Genomic DNA, 24590 nt, shown 5'->3' with positions numbered 1-24590 from the left:
GAAAAAGAGGCAAACGTGTCCAGAATCTGTAAGGCTGCCTTAAGCGACACCCCCGAATCCCTAAGGAATAGTAGCAGGTCGTCTGCATAGAGCGCCACACTTTCTACAATTGTTCCAATTCGGATCCCCTTCCCCCGATTTTCTAAGTGCCCTGGCTATAGGCTCCATCATTAACGCAAAAAGGAATGGGGAAAGCGGGCATCCCTGTCTTGTACCCCGACCAATTTGGAAGAATGGGGATATCTTAAAACCCATCCGAACAGCCGTTCGAGGGTTGGCATATAGCAACTTAATCCACTTACGATAACCGGGACCGAACCCCATTTCCTCCAATACTTTGTGCATGTACTGCCAATCTACGGAATCAAAAGCTTTTTCGATGTCAATGGACACAATCACTTTACCCGGGCACTCAGCATTATCCAATTGGATATGCGTGAATAACCTTCTCAAGTTTGTGTCCGTTGACATACCCGGCATGAACCCCGTTTGGTCAACCTCCACTAGGGTCGAAATGACTCCAGCCAATCTCGACGCCAAGACCTTAGTAAGGATCTTGAGGTCCATGTTGAGCAGAGCAATCGGCCTATAGGATGAGCACTCCATCGGGTCTTTGCCTGGTTTTAATAGGAGCACCATGTACGCCTCCATCATGGACTCGGGTAAGGCCCCAGCAGTGTCTAAAGAGCCGGTTCAGTCTAGGAGCCAATTGAGACTTATAGGTCCTGTAGAAATCCGCCGGGAAACCATCAGGCCCCGGCGCCTTCTGCGGAGGAAACGCCTGCATTGCTGCCTCTATCTCTAGAACCGAGATGGGCCTATCCAAAGACTCAGCATCCTCGTCCGACAGGCGGGGCAAGGCTACGTCCCTCAATAACTCGTCCAACCCAGCAGAGTCATACGCCGAGATGGGCGAGTAGAGAGCTGAGTAGTACCTCACAAATTCGTCTAGAACTTCCGCGGGATCAGTAACCAAGGCCCCTCCCCTCCCCCTCACTACAGGTACACTGACCGTCGTTTTTGGGTCCGCAGCTAGATCAGCTAGAAGCTTACCGTTTTTGTCCCCTTCTGCAAAAATAGTCTCCGCCTTACTTTTCACCTCAGTATGGGCTAAGTCCGAAAAATGTAGGGCAACTGCACGCCTAGCCTCCAGTAGGGACACATAGTTGGCCTCAGAGGGAGAGTCTGCATGTGCTTTAGCACTCTCCCGCTCTTTGGCCGTCAGGAGTTCACATTCCCGATTATGGTCCCCCCCTGGCTGCTTTAATGGCCGAGATACACTCCCCCCTGGTCGCTGCCTTGAAAGCATCCCAAACCACCGGGGGTTCAGCCGAACCCTCGTTGGTCTCCCAATAAGTAGCCATGGAAGTTTTAAGGTGTTCTAGTACCTGATCCTCTACCAACCAGCCTGGCGACAGTCTCCAGCCCCCCTTCGTCCCCCGGTCCGGGAAGGCCAAGGTGGCCATTAGAGGGTTGTGATCCGAGGGGCCCCCGGCTAGATATTCCATCATGCATACATTTTGTAAGATAGGGGCATTGCCAAATGCCAAGTCTATCCTAGCCGACGACCTATGTGTAGAGGACAAGTGAGAGTAAGAGACGACATCCGGATGTTTCCACCTCCATAGTTCCGTCATTCCCGCCACCGAGACCCAAGAACTGAGATCCCCCAAGGCCGTCCTAGCAGCATTGGAGGAGTCCAGCACCGGATCAAGGATGGCATTAAAATCTCCCATGAACAATGTTGGAACATGCAGATACGGGCCTAGTGTCACCAGCAGGTCATACAACAATTTAGATTGAAAGGGAGGAGGCACATATACATTTACCAATAAAAGCTTATGAACCGATAAGTTCAAGAGGAGAGCCACGTATCGCCCCCCAGGGTCAGTGAATACCTGGTGAACTACACACTGCACGGCCTTGCTAATCAGAATTGAAACCCCCCTAGAATAGGTGGAATAGGTGGAGTGAACCGCCCTCTGTATCCAGGTCTTACGCATTGCTAGGATCTTACTACCCTCTAGATGTGTCTCCTGAAGGAAATATGTGGCTTGACTTGTTTGAGGTATTGAAATACCGCCGCCCTCTTGAACTTATTATTCAAACCTCTGACATTCCATGACAGTACCTTAATTCGACTATCCATTACATATTGTAAAATAATACATTCTCAAAGACATGACCATTGAATAAGGAAAAATGAGCCAGAGAAACCTGCAACAGGCCAAATAGTCCGTGGAGTTCAAAGGTGCAAAATACAAAAAAGGTCCCATGGTGTTGGTCAAAAACCCTCCCCCTGCCATTATACCAGAAACTAAAACAAAAAACTGTCCGGTATGCAGCTTCATCCCTGTAACAAACAAACCTGTCAGAGTTCCACCATAGGTGACGATAGTTCGGCATAGACGTGCACATAAAAAAAAAAAGGAAAAGAAAACTTGTGCCCATCGTCAAAGCCCCATTGGCTGATCAAATTCAGTTAGATTGCGGCCGTGTGGGAAAGTAAATAGAGCAAGGGCCTAGTGGCCAAGTCTCACAGGAGATCCAGCAGGCCGTGACAGCAGAATATGGCTCACCAAGGTCTCAGTCAGCGAGGTCTGGTATTAAGGATTCCCAATAAATCTTCCCCCTCCTCCCCTCCCCCTTAGAGAAAACTGACAATAAAAATTAGTAATCAAAAACGAAAAACGAAGAGGGGAGAACCAGCAAAACCAGCATGAGGAGGCATCCTCGTAGGTAGAGCAGAACTGCAAAAACAGGAACACAGACCCCATCAGGGTTCCGAAGAAACCATCCAAGATAACGATTATGGACGCGCTGCAAACTTCACCGCGACCGATCCAACCATTCACAGGCATCTTGCGGGTTGTCAAAGAATTTCACCGACCCCTTGAATTGCACGCGAAGACGGCTGGGATACAGCATGCTGTATTTGAGCTCCCTTTCTCTGAGTCGTCTCTTCACATCCGTGAAGGAGCGTCTGCGTTTCTGCGTCTCCGCCGAGAAGTCTGGGAAAAGCATGATCCTCGCGTTGTCATACCTCAGCTCCTTCTGTTTTCTCGCCTCAGCCAGCAGCATGTCACGGTCTCTATAGTTGAGAAACCGGACCAGGAACGGTCTGGGAGGGGCACCCGATGGCCGAGCCGCAGTGGGTACTCTATGGGCCCGTTCAACCACATAAGTGGGAGGGAGATCCCCCAGTCCGAGCAGGGTCTTGAAGAAGCCCTCAGCAAAGGTGGCCGTTGACATTCCCTCTGCTCCCTCAGGCAGGCCTACCACGCGGATGTTATTGCGTCCTTGCCTGTCTTCCGCGTCGTCCGCACGGTGTTGTAGGGACCGGACCATGTCATGCAGCTCCGCTAGTTGAGAGACATGTGTGTGGGAGATATCCTCTACCCCCGAGATACGGTCCTCAGCAGCGGTCAGCCTACCCCCGATCTTGTCCAGATCATGGCGGATGAGGTTACATTCAGTCGCCAGACAGTCTATGCGACTCACCAGTTCAGTCTTTGAGGCCGCTATGGCTTCCAGGATGGGACCCGTGATCGCAGCTGCGTCCACCTCAACCTCCTGTGAGACAGGGGATGACCCCTCGGGTGCTGGCATCAGAGCGTCCTGTTGCAGCACCATCTTGCCTGGGAGAGAAGAGGCGCGCTGAGCGGAGGAGCTGGTGATCAAGATGGCGTGGGAGGGGCCAGTCGCCATGCTGCCTTGAGAGCGGAGCTGCCGCTGCTCTTTCGGAGGCTGAGATCTCTGCTTCTGCTTCTTTTTTGCAGCCGAGAAGGACATCCCCGTAATCCTCTGTGCTTCCCCCAGCCAGGCAACCTCGCTGCGGTGCTGAATGCTCGATCCGGCCACAATAATCAGGATGTATGTATCGGATGGCAGCCGGAGCTCTGAAGAGACACGTCTAGCCTCGATCACATCCGGCCACGCCCCCCCAGTGTTTTGTTTTTAAAATGAATCTGATTGGTTCTGAGGAGTTTTAGACACACAGTAATGACAGCTTAGACCACCGTGAAAATCTCCCAGTATGATGGTTATAAGGAAACAGGCAACCAGGAAGTGTGGAGATCACAGCAGAATTACAGCTACTTCAAAGCAAAAACGAACAATGAGGACATGAAACCAGTACTGCAGTAAGGTAAAGGAAGCTATTTAGCTAAAAAAAAAAATTCCTTTAGTGACCCCTTTAATACACCATGGTTCGCCTAAGTTCCAACATGGGCCTGAGGTGGTAACGCCACCTACAGGCAACAGGGGAAAACTTCTATCAAGCACAATCATAGCCAGAACAGAGGCTAATTTAAATGGAATTAGTAAAGTCTGAGCCCAACTATTGGCTCAGACGCCCTCTAAATTTAGAGTAGCGCCCCAATCATTGGGAGCAGGGCCCTACATATATAAGGTGCTGCATAAATTGTCAGCGCTGTATAAATATCTGTAATAATTTAAGCTACAGTATATCAGCCATTTTTAATATCTACAGTGATTGCCCAAAGGCAGATAATCAATGCTGGTAACCCCAATTAGCCTGAAACCCCTTGTTTGTGCACCCTTTACAAATGCTTCTAGTCACAAACGCAGCTAAATGGACGTTTTCAGACTCCAGTTTCTAGCTGTCAAGTTAAATCGTTCAGGAGAGGTTAAACAACGTCCCGTGTACATGAAGCCTTAGCTTCACTTTGTTACCAGGGGTCTTAGGCTTCATGTACACTGCTGCTGGTAAACGGACGTTTAGGAACAGTTGTGCGTTTTTTTGATTTTTTTTTCAGTTTCCCCTGAACACTCCCCTATGTTATCTTATCACAGGGTCATTTATAGTCATTTCTAGGCAGTTACGTTTAGAATAAAAAAATGCATTCAGGATGGATATTCAGAGGCATTTGAAATGCCGAATGCCTGTAACAGCTTGGAAACGTGTGTAAACACAGTAAAATTTCGTTTTTCAAGCGTTTATAATGGAGATACATTTTTGGCTATTTGAAAAAAAATGCCTCTAAAGGCAAACGCGGCATTTAAAACGTGGCAAAACAGAAGTTTTTAAACGTAGGTTACTATCTGTCAAGTTAAGTTGTTTAGGAGAGGTTTTAAAACGTCCCGTGCACATAAGCCTTAAAGTGGTTGTAACCCCTTTACAACCAACCACTTTATGCTACAGGTAAGCCTATATTAAGACTTACCTGTAGCTACCTTGGATATTTCCTAAACCTGCATGGTTTAGGACATGGGTCTTCAAACTACGGCCCTCCAGTTGTTCAGGAATTACAATTCCCATCATGCCTAGTCATGTCTGTGAATGTCAGTGCGTTAAAAGGCCTCATGTAATGTTTAGTTCTACAACAGCTGGAGGGCCGTAGTTTGAGGATGCCTGGTTTAGGAGATATTCCCTGTCCCCTGCATGTGCCGATGTCATCGGCACATGCGCACTGGGGCAAACTGAAGAAACGGCACGTATGTCTGTGACGTCATTGCGGTTCCGGCCAATCACATCGCTGGAGCTGCGATACCTGGAAGTAACCCAGGAGAGATGTCGCCGCCAGAGGGGGTACGAGGACTGCTGCAGGGGCTTCAATCTAAGGTAAGAAATTCATAATGAGCTAGGATGCACTGCTCATCACACATCCACTCTGCATGCAGCTGCTCATCCATCCATCCATCCATCCACTCCTGGATGGAGCTCACTTATCTCTTCATGAATAAAATAATTCCCAAAAGCTAGCATGCGATCAGCAGCAATCATTAGCACCGGTGCATTTTCATATATACTTGTCATCCTATGAACTTTGCTCGAGACAACCTTGTTAGGCTGTGGTTTAATAGTGACAGGTGGCACGCATATTGAGACATGAGTCATTGCAGCAAGTTTATCATAGCATGTGCACTGTGCACTGTGGATCCAATGATCTGTGGTCTTCAGGCGAAGGGCTTTCTAGACTCTAGAGATCACAGTTCCTTGAGGCATCCCATCTGGTCTTGTTTGATCTGCCTATTCTTAGGGGGGCAGGGGGATCTATTAAGGATTGGTTGTTGCCCCAGCTCCTTGTAGGGGGGACTGTCTATACAGTAGAGAGAGGTGGGTTTGAGGCAGGGGCGGACTGACAACTCATGGGCCCCCCGAGAAATAGAAGATTATGGGGCCCACACAGGCACGCCACCCAGACCTGCGCTGCTGCCTGATCTGAGGCCGGGCTCAGCAGTTCACCATTCAGCTGCCTTAGAATGGCAACAAGTGGATTTTTCACGAGCATGGGATTATTAAATCAACTTGATGAGTGGCAGTAGGCACACATGGAACATACAGTATACATACTGTACATATAGACACATATATACACACATACACAGTATACATATATAAAACAGAGTCACACAGTATACATATATACACATAGACACACATTATACATACCGTGTTTCCCTGAAAATAAGCCCGGGTCTTATATTAATTTTGGCAACAAAAGACCCAGTAGGGCTTATTTTCGGGGTAGGGCATGTCATGTGCGGATTTCTCCCCCAATCTCCCTCCCTGCGTGTCAGGAATCCCTAGTGGCCAGTGGAACCGAGTAAAAGTGCCCCTTTCACGCACCTCAATGTTCCTCCATACACGCACCTACAGTGAAACCAATGCCCCGTACACACGATCGGATTTTCCGTCGGAAAAACCTTAGATGGTCTTTCCGACAGAATTCCGCTCAACCTTGGCTTGCATACACACGGTCACACAAAAGTTCTCTGAACTTCCGTTCGTCAAGAACGCGGTGACATACAACACTACGACGAGCCAAGAAAATTAAGTTCAATGCTTCCGAGCATGTGTCAAATTGTTTGAGGATACGTCGGAAATTTTGCGTGTCGGAATTGCTACAGACGATCGGATTGAAAATTTGAGAACCAGCTCTCAATCTTTTGTTGGCTTAAATTCCGACAGCAAAGTCCGATGGAGCATACACACGGTCGGAAATTCTGTTAAAAAGCTCATATTGAATTTTTGCTGGCGGAAATTCCGATCGTGTGTACGGAGCATACGTCTCTAGCATGCCCCATAGCATTTGCTTAGCATGACAGCACATTATGGCAGGTTTACTCCCTAGCGTTCTCTAGAGGTATGGCCCATCTGTCATTAATCCTGCTGTTTTCACCTGGTCTTCTAATGGGTTCGATATCTTTCCTTTTTGGCCATTAGGAGGTCATGTGTGCTAAATCTACATCATCTAGGCACCTGGGTTCATTCTTGCCATTGACCATAGATGGTGTACATGTGGGCACTCATAAGGGGGGAGAGAACGGTACTCCAGAAGAGGAGAATCAGAGCTTCTCTGTGCAAAACCATTGTACACAACAGTTAAAGCGGGAGTTCACCCATTTCTAAAAAAATTTTTTTTCTTCCCCTAGATTCCTGCTCGTTCGGTCTAGGGGAATCTGCTATTTGTATTAAAATATGAGCCGTACTTACCCGTTTTCGAGCTGCATCTTCTTCCGTCGCTTCCGGGTATGGGTCTTCGGGAGCGGGCGTTCCTTCTTGATTGACATTCTTCCGAGAGGCTTCCGACGGTCGCATCCATCGCGTCACTTGTAGCCGAAAGAAGCCGAACGTCAGTGCGGCTCTATACTGCGCCTGCGCACCGACGTTCGGCTTCTTTCGGAAAATCGTGACGCGATGGATGCGACCGTCGGAAGCCTCTCGGAAGACTGTCAATCAAGAAGGAACGCCCATTCCCGAAGCCCATACCCGGAAGCGACGGAAGAAGATGCAGCTCGAAAACGGGTAAGTACTGCACATATTTGAATACAAATAGCCGATTCCCCTAGAGAAAACGAGCAGGAAGCTAAGGGGAAAAAGTGCCCTCTAAGGGTGAACCCCCGCTTTAAGTATGACATGTTTGATATTTTAAAAACAAAATAATTTTACCTTTACAATCACTAAGTGATTTAGGCTGGGTTCACACCAGTGCGAATTGGATGGGGGTTTCTCTGCATTCAATTCACATGTCAGGAGATTGTGACTGGCTCTCTACGAAGCTGGTTCACACATCTCTGGAGCAGCTACGGACCGAATTGCACAGGAGTTCTGTGTGTCTTCTGGTCCATTTCAGCCAAAAATTCGGACTGAAATCGTACCTGAAACGGTGAATGGAGACGCACCGGACCCCCTGCTGTGAGCCACTTTGTTCCTTAGTGTGAACCAATGGAGGCAGGTCAGGCCGGGCCTCACCTGCCATGAACATACAAAAAAAAAAAAATCAAGGGTCTTAGCTCGGCTAACCGGGGACATGAAAGCCCTACGCAGCCTGTCAGAAGCTAAATACAGAGCGGCCACTTTAAATACAAGCTGACACACTCTCTTTGCAGCAGACTGAGAGGTTGAGCTCACAGTGCCTCCAGTGGCGTCACTAGGGTTGGTGTCACCTGGTGCGGTAAAATACGGTTTGCTCTCTGTTCTCCTTTCTTCCCCTTCTCTCTCTCTCCCTATCCATCTTTCTTGTTCGTTCTATCCCTTCTTCTTTCTCTCCATTTTTCTTTGTCCTCTCCCCCCACCTCTCTTTCTCCAGAACCGGAATTCACATCTCAGGAGCCTATAGGCCAGGGGCGTACCTAGAGCATTTGGCACCCGGGGCGGATCCAATATCTGGCACCCCCCCCCCCCCCCCACGTTAAAATGTAAAAACACCCCACTGTGCCCCCTGCATACCTCTGCATCCTTCAATATCTTTTTGATACTACTGTGTACCCCTCTCCACAACTGCACCTCTGGACCACTTTACATTGCACAGCACCCTGCATCACTGCACCCCTTTTACATTACACAGCACCCTGCACCTCTGGACCCCTTTACACTACACAGCACCCTGCATCACTGGACCCCTTTACATCTCATAGCACCCTGCATCCCTGGACCCTTTTACATTGCACAGCACCCTGCATCACTGCACCCCTTTTACATTACACAACACCCTGCATCACTGCACCCCTTTACATCACATAGCCCCCTGCACCTCTGGACCCTTTTACACTACACAGCCCTCTGCACCCCTTTACATTACACAGCACCCTGCATCACTGCACCCCTTTTACATTACACAGCCACCTGCACCTCTGGACCCCTGCATGTTACACAGACCCCCCTTCAGTGCAGACACCCCCTCAGTGCAGACACCCCCCCCTTAGTGCAACCCCCCCCTCAGTGCAAATCCCCCCCTCAGTGCAAACCCCCAGTGCAAACCCCCCTCAGTACAACCCCCCCTCAGTGAAAACCCCCTCAGTGCAAACCCCCCTTAGTGAAAACCCCCTCAGTGCAAACCCCCCTTAGTGAAAACCCCCTCAGTGCAAACACCCCCTTAGTACATCCCCCCCCCCCCCACCCCTTCAGTGAAATCCCCCCAGGTGCAAACACCCCCCCTCTCCATTCAGTACCTCAGATCATCGCAGGCAGCGCCATGGCATATGGACAGAAGGTCCCCTCGGTCCCTCCCCCTCTGCACACACAAACAGAGGAGGGGGCTGTGCCTGTGTGCCAACTGCCGACCACCGCTAACAGCCCGTGGCTGTGAGAGGAGGGGATGGATGGTGCTGCGGTGTCACCCCGCAACCCCCACTCCTCCGCGGCGCTTGGCGCTCCGATTCCACGGCGCTCATCGCTGCAGTCGCTGGGGGGGAGCCGCCCCCCCCCCCCACATGTCAGCTAAAAAAAAATAAAAAAAAACATTTTTTTTTTTAAATCAGGATGGTGTCACCCCTCTAGTGGGTGTCACCCGGGGCGGCCCGCACCCCCCGCACCCCCCTAGCAACGCCTCTGAGTGCCTCTCACTTCTTGTCAGAGGCACTGAGCTCAATGAACAGCTTGGAGTCTTGAACCAATGGTAAAGTACTATTGGTCCCAGCTGTCCATTAAAAATGCTGCAGTGGAGGCACGTCTCACTGCAGTCTCAGACGGGGCATGTGTCTAAAAGACAAATGCTCCCTTCCAGCCCAGCCCTCTTAACTACTAGGAAAATACATGTGTTTATGGGTATAAGATTTACCCACAATCCCATGTTTTTCTCATACAGTTAAGAGGGAGAAACTGGTTCTGTTAAAAAGGTACTGGTATATTCAAGCTAAATCATATATTTATATGCTATAGGTCAGGGCTCAAAATTTCAAGTCCTGAGCTGCTAGCCAGGACTTAAAGCGGATGTCCGCTGAAAAAAAAAATATTAACAGTCAGCAGCTACAAATACTGCAGCTGGTGACTTAATATCGGCACACTTACCTGTCCCGGAGTCCAGCGTGGTCCGCAGCAGAGGACGAGCGATCGCTCGTCACTCTGCTGCCCCCCGCCATCCTCGATGAGGAAACCAGGAAGTAAAGCGTTCCGGCTTCACTGCCCGGTTCCCTACAGCACATGCGCCAGTCGCGCTGCGCCTGCTGACTGGCTCCCACTGTGCTCTGGGAGCCGAGTGTTCCCAGAACACAACAGGGGGGACAGGAGTTGACGTCCTGCCCGCAGTCTACCCGCAGACTGTGTGGCCGGAAGTGGGTGCAAATACCATACCATAAATAGGCATCTGCACCCACCTCCCCCTGAAAGGTGTCAAATGTGACACAGGAGGGGGAGGGTTCCGATCAGCGGGAGTTCCACTTTAGGGTGGAGATCCGCTTTAAGGTTTACTCGCCAACAGTTGCCCCAACCAACCCCTACCATATGCCCGCCTCTAATCCCACCCCCAAACATGCCTTCATAAATTATCTCATGAAATGACACTTAAATGTTTTATGCAGAATTAAGTTACAAAAAATATTTACAACAACTTTATCAGCAGTGCCTATCAGTGCAGTACCCCCCCTTCCCCATCAGTGCAGCCCCACCTGTGCCCAATACAGCGTGACCTGTGCCCATCAATACAGCGTGACCTGTGCCCACTGCAGCCTCACCTGTGCAGAGGACGTCATAAGTCCTGCATTGGACCGGTGTTCTGTCTATCAAAGGCGTTGGGCCAAGAGGTGGGGCTATGTGACGGTGAGCCCTGGGAACACGGGCAATTCTAATAAAAGCTATTACAGCGGGCAATCCTGCTCTCTGCTGATCCGGACAGCTCGCCTCTTCTCCCTCTTCCCCTGGCTGGGAGAACGTGCCGGCGGTGCTCAACCCCCACTCTGAGGTGGCCCCATGCTCACCAACAGCCATGTTCCACTCGCAAAATGAGAGTATGCAAGTGGAAAATTTGAGGGCTGCTATAGGTTAGAACATAATATCCAGAGTCTAGTCCCGGGAGGGGCACTCCCAGAAAATACATTTTTTGGGGGGCAATTTAAATCAGGGAAATGGTCGGTATTGGCGCTTCAATCATGACAGCACCATGGTTGTTATGGTGTCAGGATGATTGAAGTGCATTATTTCTATTATAAAATGAAATTGTTCAACTCACCATAATGCAGAATCAGTGGGAGCTTTGAGCGTGTCAATTGCCACTCCACCTGCCACACATTGCGGATTGTCACCTGCCACACGTTGCGAATCGTCACTTGTCGCACGTTGCGAATTGTCATTTTTCGCACGTTGCGAATTGTCACTTGCCACGTCGCCTGCCATACCTTGCGGATTGTCACCTGCTGTGTAATTTTCCTGCAGAGATGGTCTCTTGCGGTGTCCGAGTCAGGCAACAGATTACCAGTCAGACATCAGCCTGCACAGTGAGGGCGGAACTGAAGGGATGCAGAGCGGGCGCCGAGAGATGATGTCACCTCTCTGCTCTCCTGCCCGCCGACTCCCTGATTGGCCAGCAGCCCGCTCACACACAGAGCCGCCCAGCTGCTCGCCCGCTCTCACCCGCCCACTCACCAACCGATACCGCCCGCGCTGTCACCCGAATAGGATGCATCAAGGTGAAAAAAACATGAGGATTTACAACCCCTTTAACACCTTGCCACTCAGGTCAATTCTGACACTCCCCTACTACATGTAAAAATCATAATTTTTTTTTTCTGGAAAATTACTCAGAACCCCCAAACATTATATATATTGTTTTAGCAGACACCCTAGGGAATAAAATGGTGGTCCTTGCAACTTTTTATGTCACATGGTATTTGCGCAGAATTTTTTTTAAACATATTTTTTGGGGGGGAAAGAAAATTGTTTCATGAAAAAAAAAAAAAAAAAAAAAAAAACACACACTAAAGTTAGGCCGTTTTTTTTTTGTATAATGTGAAAGATGTTGTTACGTCGAGTAAATAGATACCTCACATGTCACAATTTAAAATTGCGTACACTTGTGGAAAGGCGCCAAACTTCAGTACTAATAAATCTCCATAGGTGACGCTTTAACATTTTTTACAGGTTACAAGTTTAGAGTTACAGAGGAGGTCTAGTGCTAGAATTATTGCTCTGGCTCTAATGATCACGGCGTATGTAACCTGCGTGTATATGGCTCTGATATTAGCCAGTGCCTCACCAGCCACTGACCTCACCACACGTCCCAGGTGCGAACCCAGCCTAAATACTATAAGAAATATATGATGTGGTTTAATTCTATAGAATCTGCCAAAAGCTGTGATTGGGGTGGTCTGACTCTATGGGACTCTGAATTTTTAGTAATCCGAAAACCAAAATTTCCACAGGTCAGTGATCAGGCAATAAACTTAAACTAATGCCGCGTACACACCATCACTTTATGTGATGAAAAAAAAACGACGTTTTTAAAAACGTCACTTTAAATGACCGTGTGTGGGGGAAAACGTTGTTTTATGTCTTCTGAAAAACTACAAAAAAAATTGAAGCATGCTTCAATTTTATGTGTCGTTTTTAAAAACGTCGTTTTTTACTTCACAGAAATTGACCGTGTGTAGCAAAAAACGTTGTTTAAAACGACGTTTTTACACCCGTGCATGCCCAGAAGCTAGTTATGAAGCGAGCTTCAATGGAAAAACGTGGTGAACGTAACCTCGCTTTGCTAGAACATTGTGAGAAAAACGATGATGTGTAGGCAACTTCGTCTTTGAAAATTGAATTTTCAAAAACATCGTTTTTTACTTCACAGAAAATTTCGTTTTTTTCTCATCATATAAAGTGATGGTGTGTATGCGACATAAGGCATTTACAAATAGCTACTGAGTTCAAACTTCCTTGCATTATTTTATCATTTAAAATGTATGTATAACTTTTCACCCCACTAGGTGGCATAAGATTTAGCATTATACTCAGCATGACAGTTCCATCAGTACTGTACATTCCTTTGGTGGGGTGGGCACCCAGGGAGTGGAATACAGGGCAGACCTTCTCTCCAAATATACATTCTTTCCTGCACAATACATCTGTTTTCCACAGTTTTTTTTTTTCCTGGCTTCATATGAAGTTTGGAACGTGAAGTAAGCTTCCCCCACTTTTCCTTAACCTATTAACTGCACAGAAATGTTAAAGTGGTCCTAAATTCCCCACCCTCCTGCCCCTCCTGCCTCCTCCACACACACCCTGTTCCTGCCTGCCCTTTTTTCCAGTGGTTCTGTAATGTTCTGGGATAGACCTAACTTAGCTTCAGACTGACATCACAAGAGGGGAGTGCAGGCGTAGAACAGCAAGAGAGCCACACTAAGCAGACACTGCGTAGGGACAAAATACTTTAATATAACCAGAAGGTGCAGAGAAGGCTTTGTGAAAAAGGAAGATAGGCTTATTGCCTTTCTACATTAAACTGTGAACATGTTCAGCTGGATCAAGAAAAATGAGAAGAACAAGAAGACCCCTGAAGTCATCCACACTGTGACCGAGGGTCTCAAAGACCTGTACAAGAAGAAGCTAAAGCCGGTGGAAGAATACTACCGCTTCCATGACTTCCATTCTCCTGCCCTGGAGGATGCTGACTTTAATAATAAGCCCATGGTGCTGGTAATGGGCCAGTACTCGACTGGAAAGACCACCTTCATTAAGTATCTCCTAGAGCAGGACATCCCAGGTAGTCGCATTGGACCTGAACCCACAACCGACTCCTTCATTGCGGTCATGCATGGAGAGACAGAGGGTATCATCCCCGGGAACGCCCTCATGGTAGATCCCAACAAACCGTTCCGCAAGCTCAACCCTTTTGGGAACACCTTTCTAAACAGGTGAGTGGATATGGCATAAATGCCAGTTAAATACAATTTCTGTATTAGCGTTTAAATGAGGTCATCTGCCTGGAGCTTTTTAAGCAGGTAATATTTGGGTATCAAGACCTACCTAGCTAAAAGTGACATGGGTACACGTTCTAAGGGCAATCTTACATGATATTTAGGACAGGTGGATGTATGTCCAAGAATATATATACTGAAGCATCTGCCCATCCTTGGACCTTCCAGTACCCAACATGAGTATTTGTATAAGTTGGCCAACAGCCAGGGCTGTCTTAATGAGAGGGCACACCTGGGCACTGCCCAGGGGCTCCAACTGCATGGGGGGGGGGGGCCCTGCACTTTTCCCAAAGCAGCTGGTCCTTGAGCCCACACTACCCTGAAATTGGGGGCCCCATGATGGCACTGAGAGTGATAGATGAAAAGGGGAGGCAGTCCGCCTCCTACCTACTTAATGTCTGTTTACCTTTACTGTCATCATTGTAGGGGCCCCCGAGCATTACTTTGCCCAGGGGCCCATGATGCTATTAAGACGGCCCTGCCAACAGCCAACAGTGGAGTAGTCACAGTTAACCATTTCCTTCCCTATTTTGCAAGGAATTCAAGGAGAACGCCTCACTTCTACCCAGTAAACCCCTCTAAGGTCCAGTCTTTACCCTATCACTAAACTGGGCCATTAAGCAACCCTTAAACAGACACAAAACAATTAATGCTCAAGTTAAGATATTGACGATTGGATCTACAATTCTTGATTATTACAAGCTAAATATAAATTATTTAAAGCATTCAGAGGCTTGCCCAAGAGTTACAGTAAAACCTTGGTTTGCAAGCATAATTCGTTCCAGAATCATGCTTGTAATCCAAAGCACTTGTATATCAAAGCATTTTTTTTTACAGGGTATAAAAGAGAAGAGAGGCACCTCTAATGCTGCGTACACACGATAGGTTAGTCTGATGAAAACGGTCTGATGGACCGTTTTCATCAGACCAAACCGATCGTGTGTGGTCCCCATAGGTTATTTATCCATAGGTAAAAAAAAATGGAACTTGTTTTAAAATTATCTGATGGATACCTAACCGATCGTTTTTTTACTGACGTCTGTAGGCACGTCCATCGGTTAAAAATCCACGCATGCTCAGAATCAAGTCGACGCATGCTTGGAAGCATTGAACTTCATTTTTTTCAGCACGTCGTCGTGTTTTACGTCACCGCGTTCTGACACGATCGTTTTTTTAACTGATGGTGTGTAGGCACGACTGATCATCAGTCAGCTTCATCGGATAACTGATGGAAAAATCCATCAGACCGTTTTCATCAGACTAACCTATCATGTGTACAGGGCATTAGTGTAGCAATAAGTTGATAAATGTTGTACCTTTATTAAATGTACCGTAACCATATTGCTACACTTAGAGGCTCCTCTCCTTTTTTATACTCAGTTGTGACATGACGCTACTCTTATATCAAGACATCGCTTGTATATCAAGGCAAAATGTATTTTTACTTGTCTTGCAAAACGCTTTCAAACCAAGTTACTCTCAAACCAAGGTTTTACTGTATTCATGTCTGAAATTGTAATGCCGCTTACACACGATCGTTTTTCATGACGTGAAAAATGCAATTTTTTTAAATTGGTCATTAAAAACAATTGTGTGTGGGCTCCAGAGCATTTTTCTCGACGTGAAAAATGGGCATTAAAAATTTAGAACATGCTCAAATTTTTCTCGTCGTTCTTCACGCTGTGAAAAACGGTCGTGTGTAGGCTTTAACAACGGGAAAAAAAACGTGCATGCTCAGAAGCAAGTTATGAGATGGGAGCGCTCGTTCTGGTAAAACTAGCGTTTGTAATGGAGATAGCACATTCGTCACGCTGTAACAGACTGAAAAGCACAAAGACTGAAAAGCGTGAATCGTCTCTCACCAAACTTTTACTAACACGAAATCGGCAAAAGCAGCCCAAAGGGTGGTGCTATCTGAATGGAACTTCCCCTTTATAGTGCCGTTGTACGTCACCGCGCTTTGCTCGAGCATTTTTTTTTTCACGATCGTGTGTATGCAAGGCAGGCTTGACAAAAATCACGTTGAGAAAATGTTGTTTTTTCTAGGACATTAAAAACGGTCGTGTGTACGCGGCATTACAGATAATCTGCAATAAAAAATTGGTACTTGAATGAATTCAGAGTTTTTACCATTGAGATGATACACCGATCATCAGCTCTGTGAAAAATCACTGGCATGGAAATCTGTCTGACATAACCTTGGCAATGATCCAAGATGAAAAGATTGGTCAAGAAGGATGCATCATTCTCTATGCAGGCGGAGGAGTTGCCCAGATTAATGTTAACCTCTTTTAAAATAGCATGAAAGAATTACACACTACATGATGGCTCAAGTAAAATCTTTGAATTATACAAAGTACAGTGCTACTATGAACCCAGGCATAGAGATTATTCTGACATCCTGATATTAAACATGAACATGAAATATTGTGCATATCTAGGCAAAATATACAATACATGTACATTTCCTCATGTATGGCCCTACTTCTCCTATTGATCACAGGAATACAGTTCGTTCTGTACTCCTGTTACCCGTTTTCAACCTAAAGCCCACTGTTGGCTGCCGCCACTCAGCCAGTCCATGCTCTGGATGAATGTCGGGATCCACCCACATGCCTGGACCAGCAGCCGCCTCAGCCTCTCAGCGAGCCGCTAGGAGACTGAGCTAGGCGCTCCCTCCCCTTCCACAGCCTGGCGCTCCACTGAATGCTGGAGGGGCAGAGCAGAGAGCCGATGACTGACAGGCACAGGCTCTCTATTTACTGAAGACCGAGAACCAAGTGATCAGCGGTCTTTGAAGCAGGATCGATTAAAGAAGGGGGCATGATCTGTGGTGTAGCAAAAAAAACTCAGCAGGACTAATTTAACACTTTTTGGGTATTCTGTAGCGGATTGCACAAAAACAGTTTGGAGCAAACTGGATTTCTGGCAACCATATGGTATTTTTCTGTTTTAGCGTGTATTTGTATTAAACATGGGGAAATATAAACGTATTGCAAAGATGTCCTGTACTATGTTTTTTTCCCCCAGACATGATTTGATTGCCTCTTGCACACTGCAGCTTGAAAAAGCTCAATAGTGTTTTTTTTTTTTTTTACTGATCCAAAATGCAGCCCACATTGTTCACAATGTGCATGTAAACAAGCGCTGTGTATTCTTGAGTAAAAAATAAATAAAAAATAAATAAAAAATCTGCGTTTCAGATTAGTATTTTGTGACAGGTACTCGCAAATGCGTGCAAATACATGCATATGAGCATAAAAATAATGCATTTTCCCTAAGAATGTAGTGTACGCATAAATGCACGGACGCACATATACAGTATGCACGAATACACTCAAAACAAATGCCTGAAATTATGTCCAAAAAAGCAGATACTCAACCAGGCCTTGAGGAAACCTCCCTTGAGAAAAATAGGAATGCTGCCTTTGTTGAGCTCCTCAAATTTCTAGTTACCTGGCTGCCAATGTTGATTTGTTGGCTTAGTAGTCCGTGATCTAAAATAAATTTAAAGCTCACAAAAGCACCAAAGACAGAGAATCGGTATGACAGCCAGAGGGAAAGATTCAGAGGGAAAGATCAGCAATGGCAGCAACTCCACCCAAAACAAATATGTCAGTTTTGAGTAGCTATTGGCAAGTGGATAGAATTCCCACCTAACCTGCCGCTCCCACTACAAAGCAATGATGGGGTCAAACCCCCCCCTGCCGAAAAAAAAAATGAGGACTGCACAGACAGTTGTCCAGCTGCTGGAGACTGGTGTCTTTTTTGGCCTAGTAGGTAGGAGCAGAGACATGAATATCTGAAGAAACATGTTGCACTTAAATCTCCAAAAGGCCAATAGTGCCCACCCAAAACTGGAGCCAAATGGGTGGCAGTTGGGTGGGGTTTGTGGTTTAAAACAATTTAGTTGCAAAATCTTTGTGAAATTTTTTCCAGAATGAGTGCACATTCTTATCACTGTCATTTATGTATGCCAAGTTTTCCCCATACAACATAGCCAGGATTAAGGCTGGGTTTACGCTATGTGCGGCGTGGGGCACAGCAGGTGGTCCGGTGTGTCCCCGTTCACCGTTAAGGTCCAAATTAGGTCTGAATTTTTTGCCCGAATTCGGACCTTAAATGGAGCCAAAGACGCACAGGACCCTTCTGCTGTGCGCTCCGCAGCCTCCCCGGAGGGGTGTGAATCGGTTCCATTGAGAGACAGTTACATTCTCCTGTAATGCGAAAAAAAAAACACATCCAATTTGCATAAGTATAAACCCAGCCTAAAGATATACCTTTTGTAGCTCTTGATTCAGAAGGGAAGTAATCTTTGTCAGGTATCTAGTGCAGCCTGGAGAGATTCCTACCCACTTCCTGTACCAGTGACCGGGTGTCACAGCTACAGGAAGTAATGGAAAATCTCTCCTATTGGGACGCAGACAGTAACTTTTAAAGTGGTTGTAAACCCTCTCTAAGGGTCCTTTCACACGTGCGGACCGTTCGTCCGTTTTTTCATACGTCCGTTTACGGACTGCAATGCTTTCCAATGGGATAGCGTACGTTAGCGGATGAGCATCCGTTAACATCCGTCTCCGTTAAGCTCCGTTTTTTTGAACGGAAGAAAGCCCTATTTTTCTTCCGTCAAAAAAACGGAACGGACGAAAAACGGATGTTAGCGGACGATCCGTTTAACATCCAATCCGCTAACATCCGTTTTTCATCAAAATATGTAATAAAAATAAAGTTCTAACAAAAAAAAAAACAGATAAAAAAACGGATGAAAAAACGGATGTAAAACGGATGATCTAAAAAACGGGCCGCACGTGTGAAAGGACCCTTTCTTGTTTTACCTACAGGTAAGCCTAGATTAAAGGGGTTGTAAAGGTAAAAAAATATATATATTCCCTAAATAGTTTCCTTTACCTTCCTCCTTCACTTACCTTATCCTTTAATTTTGCTTTTAAATGTCCTTATTTCTTCTGAGAAATCCTCACTTCTTGTTCTTCTGTCTGTAACTCCACACAGTAATGCAAGGCTTTCTCCCTGATGTGGAGAAAGCCTCTTGAGGGGGCGAGCAGGAGTGTCAGGACGCCCACTAACACACAGCTCCTTTCTCTATCTGCAAAGTAGATAGCGTCCTGACCCTCCTGCTCGCCCCCTCAAGAGGCTTTCTCTACACCAGGGAGAAAGCCTTGCATTACTGTGTGGAGTTACAGACAGAAGAACAGGAAGTGAGGATTTCTCAGAAGAAATAAGGACATTTAAAAGCAAAATTGAAGGATGAGGTAAGTGAAGGACGACTGCACCAAGGTAAAGGAAGCCATTTAGGGATTTTTTTTTAAACCTTTACAACTCCTTTAAGGCTTACCTGTAGGTGTTTGCAATATCTCTTAAACCTACACGGTTTAGGAGATATTTGCCGCAAAGATTGCACAGGAGCACCGAGAATGCCGGTTTTAATCAATGGATAATGCCGGCTTTGACGTGATGTCATCGCCGCTCCGGCCAATCAGAGCGCCGATACCCAGAAGTAACCTTCCGGAGAGATGTCTTCGGCTGGAGGGGGAGACTAGGACAGCTTTGGGGGCTACGATCTAAGGTAAGTAATGCATAATGAGCTAGTATGCTAGTCATACTAGCTCATTATGGCTTTGTCTTGCAGGTCAATTTTTTTTTTTTTATATATATATATATATATATATATATATATATATATATATATATATATATATATATATATATATATATATATATATATATATATATATATATATATATATATATATATATATATATATACATATATATATATATATATATATACACACACACATTTTGGGGTTTACAACCACTTTAAATGCTTTTTATGATAGGAGTAGTCAAGGATTAAAATTACTAAATTTAATTTGTATCTGAAATGGCTTATTATTGGAAGGGGGTAGTCACAGACCTTTTTTCATGTTGTCGTGTCCAACATTAACAGATCTTCAAAACAAAACAATATGTTCTGTTCACTTGTGTAATGCACAGTTTTGTTTAAATAGTACTGAAACCAGATTTAAAAAAGACACCCAAGGCAAAACATGTGTGCCTCCTAGGCTCCAGTGGAAGCAGTAATAATCTGATTAGAGTTGCATCTATTCGTTTTACAAGAGCAATTTGGGGAATAGAATTCACTTCACTGTCCTGGAACTAGCATGCCACCCCTAAGTCAGGGAGTGGCCTCTTCAATAAAAGCCTCTTGATTGGTTCCCTTATAAGCAACCTGTCAGGATAGCAATACACGATACAAGCTACCATTACAAACTTATTTTTTGTTAAAGGAGCAAGCCACAGGGCTGTCACACTTCCTTCACTATTTGGCGAATCACTGAACAGGTATATGCATTTTAGGTTTTCATATACTTCACTGGTTACAGATTAGATGTCAAGCGCATCCCCTCCCCTTTACATTCGATGTCAAGCGCATCCCCTCCCCTTTACATTCGATGTCAAGCGCATCCCCTCCCCTTTACATTCGATTTCAAGCGCATCCCCTCCCCTTTACATTCGATGTCAAGCGCATCCCCTCCCCTTTACATTCGATTTCAAGCGCATCCTCTCCCCTTTACATTCGATGTCAAGCGCATCCCCTCCCCTTTACATTCGATGTCAAGCGCATCCCCTCCCCTTTACATTCAATGTCAAGAGCCACCCCACCACCAGAAGTTGAGTCCTCCACTCTCCCTTACATCACAGTGCACCCCCCTTTGCTTATGCTGCTGCTGGGAAGAAGCTGGATGCATTGCTTGAAAGCAGAAAGTAAGGGTCTGGAGTAGGACCAGAGGAGGGCTGGAGCTCTCCGGCAGCTGCAGGAGAGGTGTGAGGGCCACATGAAATGGCCTGGAGGGCCGGTTTCGGCCCGTGGGCCTTGTGTTTGACACCTGTGACCTAATTAGTCTGTACCTGCCAATCAGTGGCTAATGGCAGAGAGGTGACCAAGCTAGCTATAATATTTAAAGGCAGTAGACTAACGTCAGCCATACACGGTTCGAATCTTGGCTGGTTCAGTAGGAACCAGCCAAGTTTCGAACCGTTAATGGGCAGGCTGAATGTACAAAGTTGATCGATTGATCAATTTGGGTACAACCAGCCTACCAGATTCTCTTGCGATCACTATCTTCCCCTGGCCGGGGATGGTTTGCCTTGCCCACTCCTGCCTGGAGCAGACAATTCCTCAGCAGGAGGCATTCCCCTGTCAGCACTTTCTGTATTGACAGGGGAATCATGCAAATTTCTTTTATGTGGTTGCAGGAAAGAAATTTGTGTAAAGCCTGCCTAGGTCATGGCACTAGGCTAGCTGTGCTGAACGGCAGAGCTGTGTAAATCGCAAGACCGGCTAGCCAGAAATACAAATCCTTTGGCAGGTAAAACTGCTCCCTTCTATCATATACCTCCCAACTTTTTGAGATGGGAACACGAACACCATTTAGCAAAAGTATGTAGGCGTAGTACACACACCCCCAGATTTGCTAAACCCACAAGTGCTTTTTTTTTTTTTTTTTACCACTACCTTTATATTGCTTTTGAAATTGGATGAAAGGTTTAGCACTGGGAAACACTTTTTAAAAGATATAGTGCATTTTATATACAATTATATAGATCAGACCAAAATGAGGGACAAATGAGGAGGAGGAGGAGGAAGCTTATAAAATTATGTCCTGACAGGTTCTCTTTTTATATACGGTGTGACAACTCTAGAAAGAAGAACCTTTTGTTTTTTTTGCTGTGCTCTGAATTTTTGCCAGAATAGATATTGTATACCCTGCTCACCACAGAGCACTGTACAAATGAAGTTACATGTTCAGGCCTCATAGACATTTCCTAAGATTACATGATCCTGGGTATTATTAGAGTGACAATGTTTATATTTGCTGGGAATGGCTTCCTCACACACGTAAATCTAGAATGGTTTATAAACAATGGTTCCTGAATGTTCCCAGAATCCTCTCTCCCAGCCATCATTTTCAGGAACTGTCGATAAGATCACGCAGCAGAGCTAAGGAAGGAAAAAGTCTGCACTGCCCCTAATAGCCAATCGGATTCCAGTGGTCATTTTTCCTCTGCAGTAATGCTAAACTCACTCACTAAATTTTCATATCAGCCTTATAACATCTTAACGTCATTTTAAAAGTTGTTTTTAATCTTGTGCTTTTCTTAAATGATTACCTGGTTATTCTGCCACTATTCAGGCACTTCCAGTTATAGTGTGACATGGCAATTGCCTCTCCACTGTGCTTGTGAGTTGCCACACTATTACAACGGCTCGGATTAAAGCAGAATTAACCCAAAAAGCAAACATTTATTATATTGCAGCTTACCAAATATTAGATGTTGTGGCTGCACTGGTTTAATTTTTTTAAGGCTTTCTTTTCTTTTTATCTGGTGATCCGGCCATTAGGTCTGTTATTTTTTTCAACAGAACAAGCTGTCCTGCAAAAGCTACGATTTTCAAAATTAACTTAAAAGAAGAAGTATCAAACATTTCCGAGTTGCTCTCGTCTCCCAGGCAACAAAGTACATGTACAAAACAAAATAAATCCGCGCGATCTAGATAGTGAGCAGCTACAAAAACCACCAGAGATGTTGAACCCTGAAAAGCATACGCTTTTTTAGAGCTTATTAGGATAAATGGATGTGTTAATCCGGGATCAAATCTTCAACGGCAAAAATCCACCAATCAAATGGAGAGGATGTATAATGCTTGGAGATGGTGAACCATGGCCGGTCAAACCAAGGGCCCGATGTGTTTGAAAAAAAGTTAGAAAAAAAACGCACATAGTGCAATACTGTAGGCAGTGAGGGCCAGATTCATAGAGAACTGCGGCGGCGTAACGTAACGTCTTTAAGTTACACCGCCGCAAGTTTTCCTTGTAAGTGCTTGATTCACAAAGCACTTGAGTGTAAACTTGCGGCGGAGTAACGTAAAGACGTCCGGCGCAAGCCCGCCTAATTCAAATGGGGCGGGGACCATTTAAATTAGGCGCGTCCCCGCGCCGAACGTACTGCGCATGCTCCATTTTGAAATTTCCCGCCGTGCATTGCGCGAAATGACGTCGCCCGTCGTAATGTTTTGAATGGCGACGTGCGTAACGTACTTTCGCATTCCCGGACGTCTTACACACAAAAAAAAAAAATTGAAATTCGACCCGGGAACGACGGCCATACTTTAACATGGCTCGTCTAAAGTTAAGCCATGAAAAAGCAGGCCTAACTTTGCGACGGGAAAAACCGACTAGCGACGACGTAACGAACGCGCGTACCTTCGTGGATCGCCGTAAAAGCTAAATTTGCATACCCGACGCTGGAAAACGACGCGAACGCCACCCAGCGGCGGCCGAAGTATTGCAGCCTAAGATCCGACGGTGTAAGTCAATTACACCTGTCGAATCTTAGGGCCATCTATGCGTAACTGATTCTATGAATCAGCCGCATATATACTCTCAGAGATACGACGGCGTATCAGGAGATACGCCGTCGTATCTCTTTTGTGAATCTGGGCCTGAGTGTTTAATATTAGATGAAAACACTTACATGAAAAGTAGAAAGTAAGACACTTGATCAAATACCCCAGACGAAGCAAGTTATTCACAGTTTTCACCCCAATTACTCAGCAGATACAGATGTTTGGGTTGAAGCAAAGCACAAGTTAACTTTTCAGGTCACAAGATTAGTAACAGAGGAACTATAATGCACCACAGCTGTGTTTGGAATTATTTAAAAAACTTTGATTTTTGATCAAAAAACTTTAAACTGCATACCTGTTGTCTCATTCAGACTTTATGTTCAATTTTTCTTAATTGTGTTATCTTCACAGGTTCATGTGTGCCCAGCTGCCCAACCAAGTCCTGGAGAGCATTAGCTTGATAGACACTCCTGGAATCCTGTCTGGTGCCAAGCAGAGGGTGAGCAGAGGTGAGTACCATGTAATGTACTAAAGAGAAGGTCACTTGGTACTGTACACATACAAAACATCCTTCTGCTTTGTTAGAGCACACTAAAGAGAGACAAAATCTAAAAGCAATACGGATGGTCTATCGAAATTGAAGCAAAAGGAGAGATAATATTCACAACAACCAGTTGCAGACTCAACTCAGTGCAGACATATTTCCTTAGAAGTTTTTTGTATATCAAATATGTGAATAAAGTGTTTTACTATGGTTGTACCATTTTTTGAAATATGCATTGCACTCAGTGGGGAAATTAGCTTGTTTTATTGGGATTCATCTTCAGTAATTTACAATTATGTACGGGTGACTTCCAATTTTTGAATGTAGGGCATTCCAATGTGCCAGTTTCCTCTTGCTTGCAAAAAGAAACCTTTTTTTGCGCTGAATAAAAAAAATAAAAAAAAAATACTTCAAGAGCCTCTTTAAGAAAATGATGACTTCTTAAGTACTAAATACTAGCGTTTAGCAGTT

The 24590-nt window shown here is 45.6% G+C and overlaps 1 protein-coding gene across 1 annotated transcript in view; it reads left to right on the top strand.

Annotated features, from left to right (window-relative positions):
• The first annotated feature begins 13463 nt into the window (after window positions 1–13463).
• Window positions 13464–24590, top strand: part of EHD2 (EH domain containing 2) — a 68918-nt gene continuing 57791 nt past the window's right edge. The window contains exons 1-2 of the mRNA XM_040323274.1: window positions 13464–14082; window positions 23987–24084. Coding sequence (XP_040179208.1) covers window positions 13679–14082; window positions 23987–24084 — 502 coding nt within the window. The 5' untranslated portion in view covers window positions 13464–13678. The remainder of the gene's footprint in view (window positions 14083–23986; window positions 24085–24590) is intronic.

This window comes from Rana temporaria, chromosome 9 (genome assembly GCF_905171775.1).
Source record: "Rana temporaria chromosome 9, aRanTem1.1, whole genome shotgun sequence".
In the NCBI taxonomy this organism is placed as follows: Eukaryota; Metazoa; Chordata; class Amphibia; order Anura; family Ranidae; genus Rana; species Rana temporaria.
Note: the sequence above shows the minus strand (reverse complement) of the source record. Positions and strands in the feature narration are given on the sequence as shown.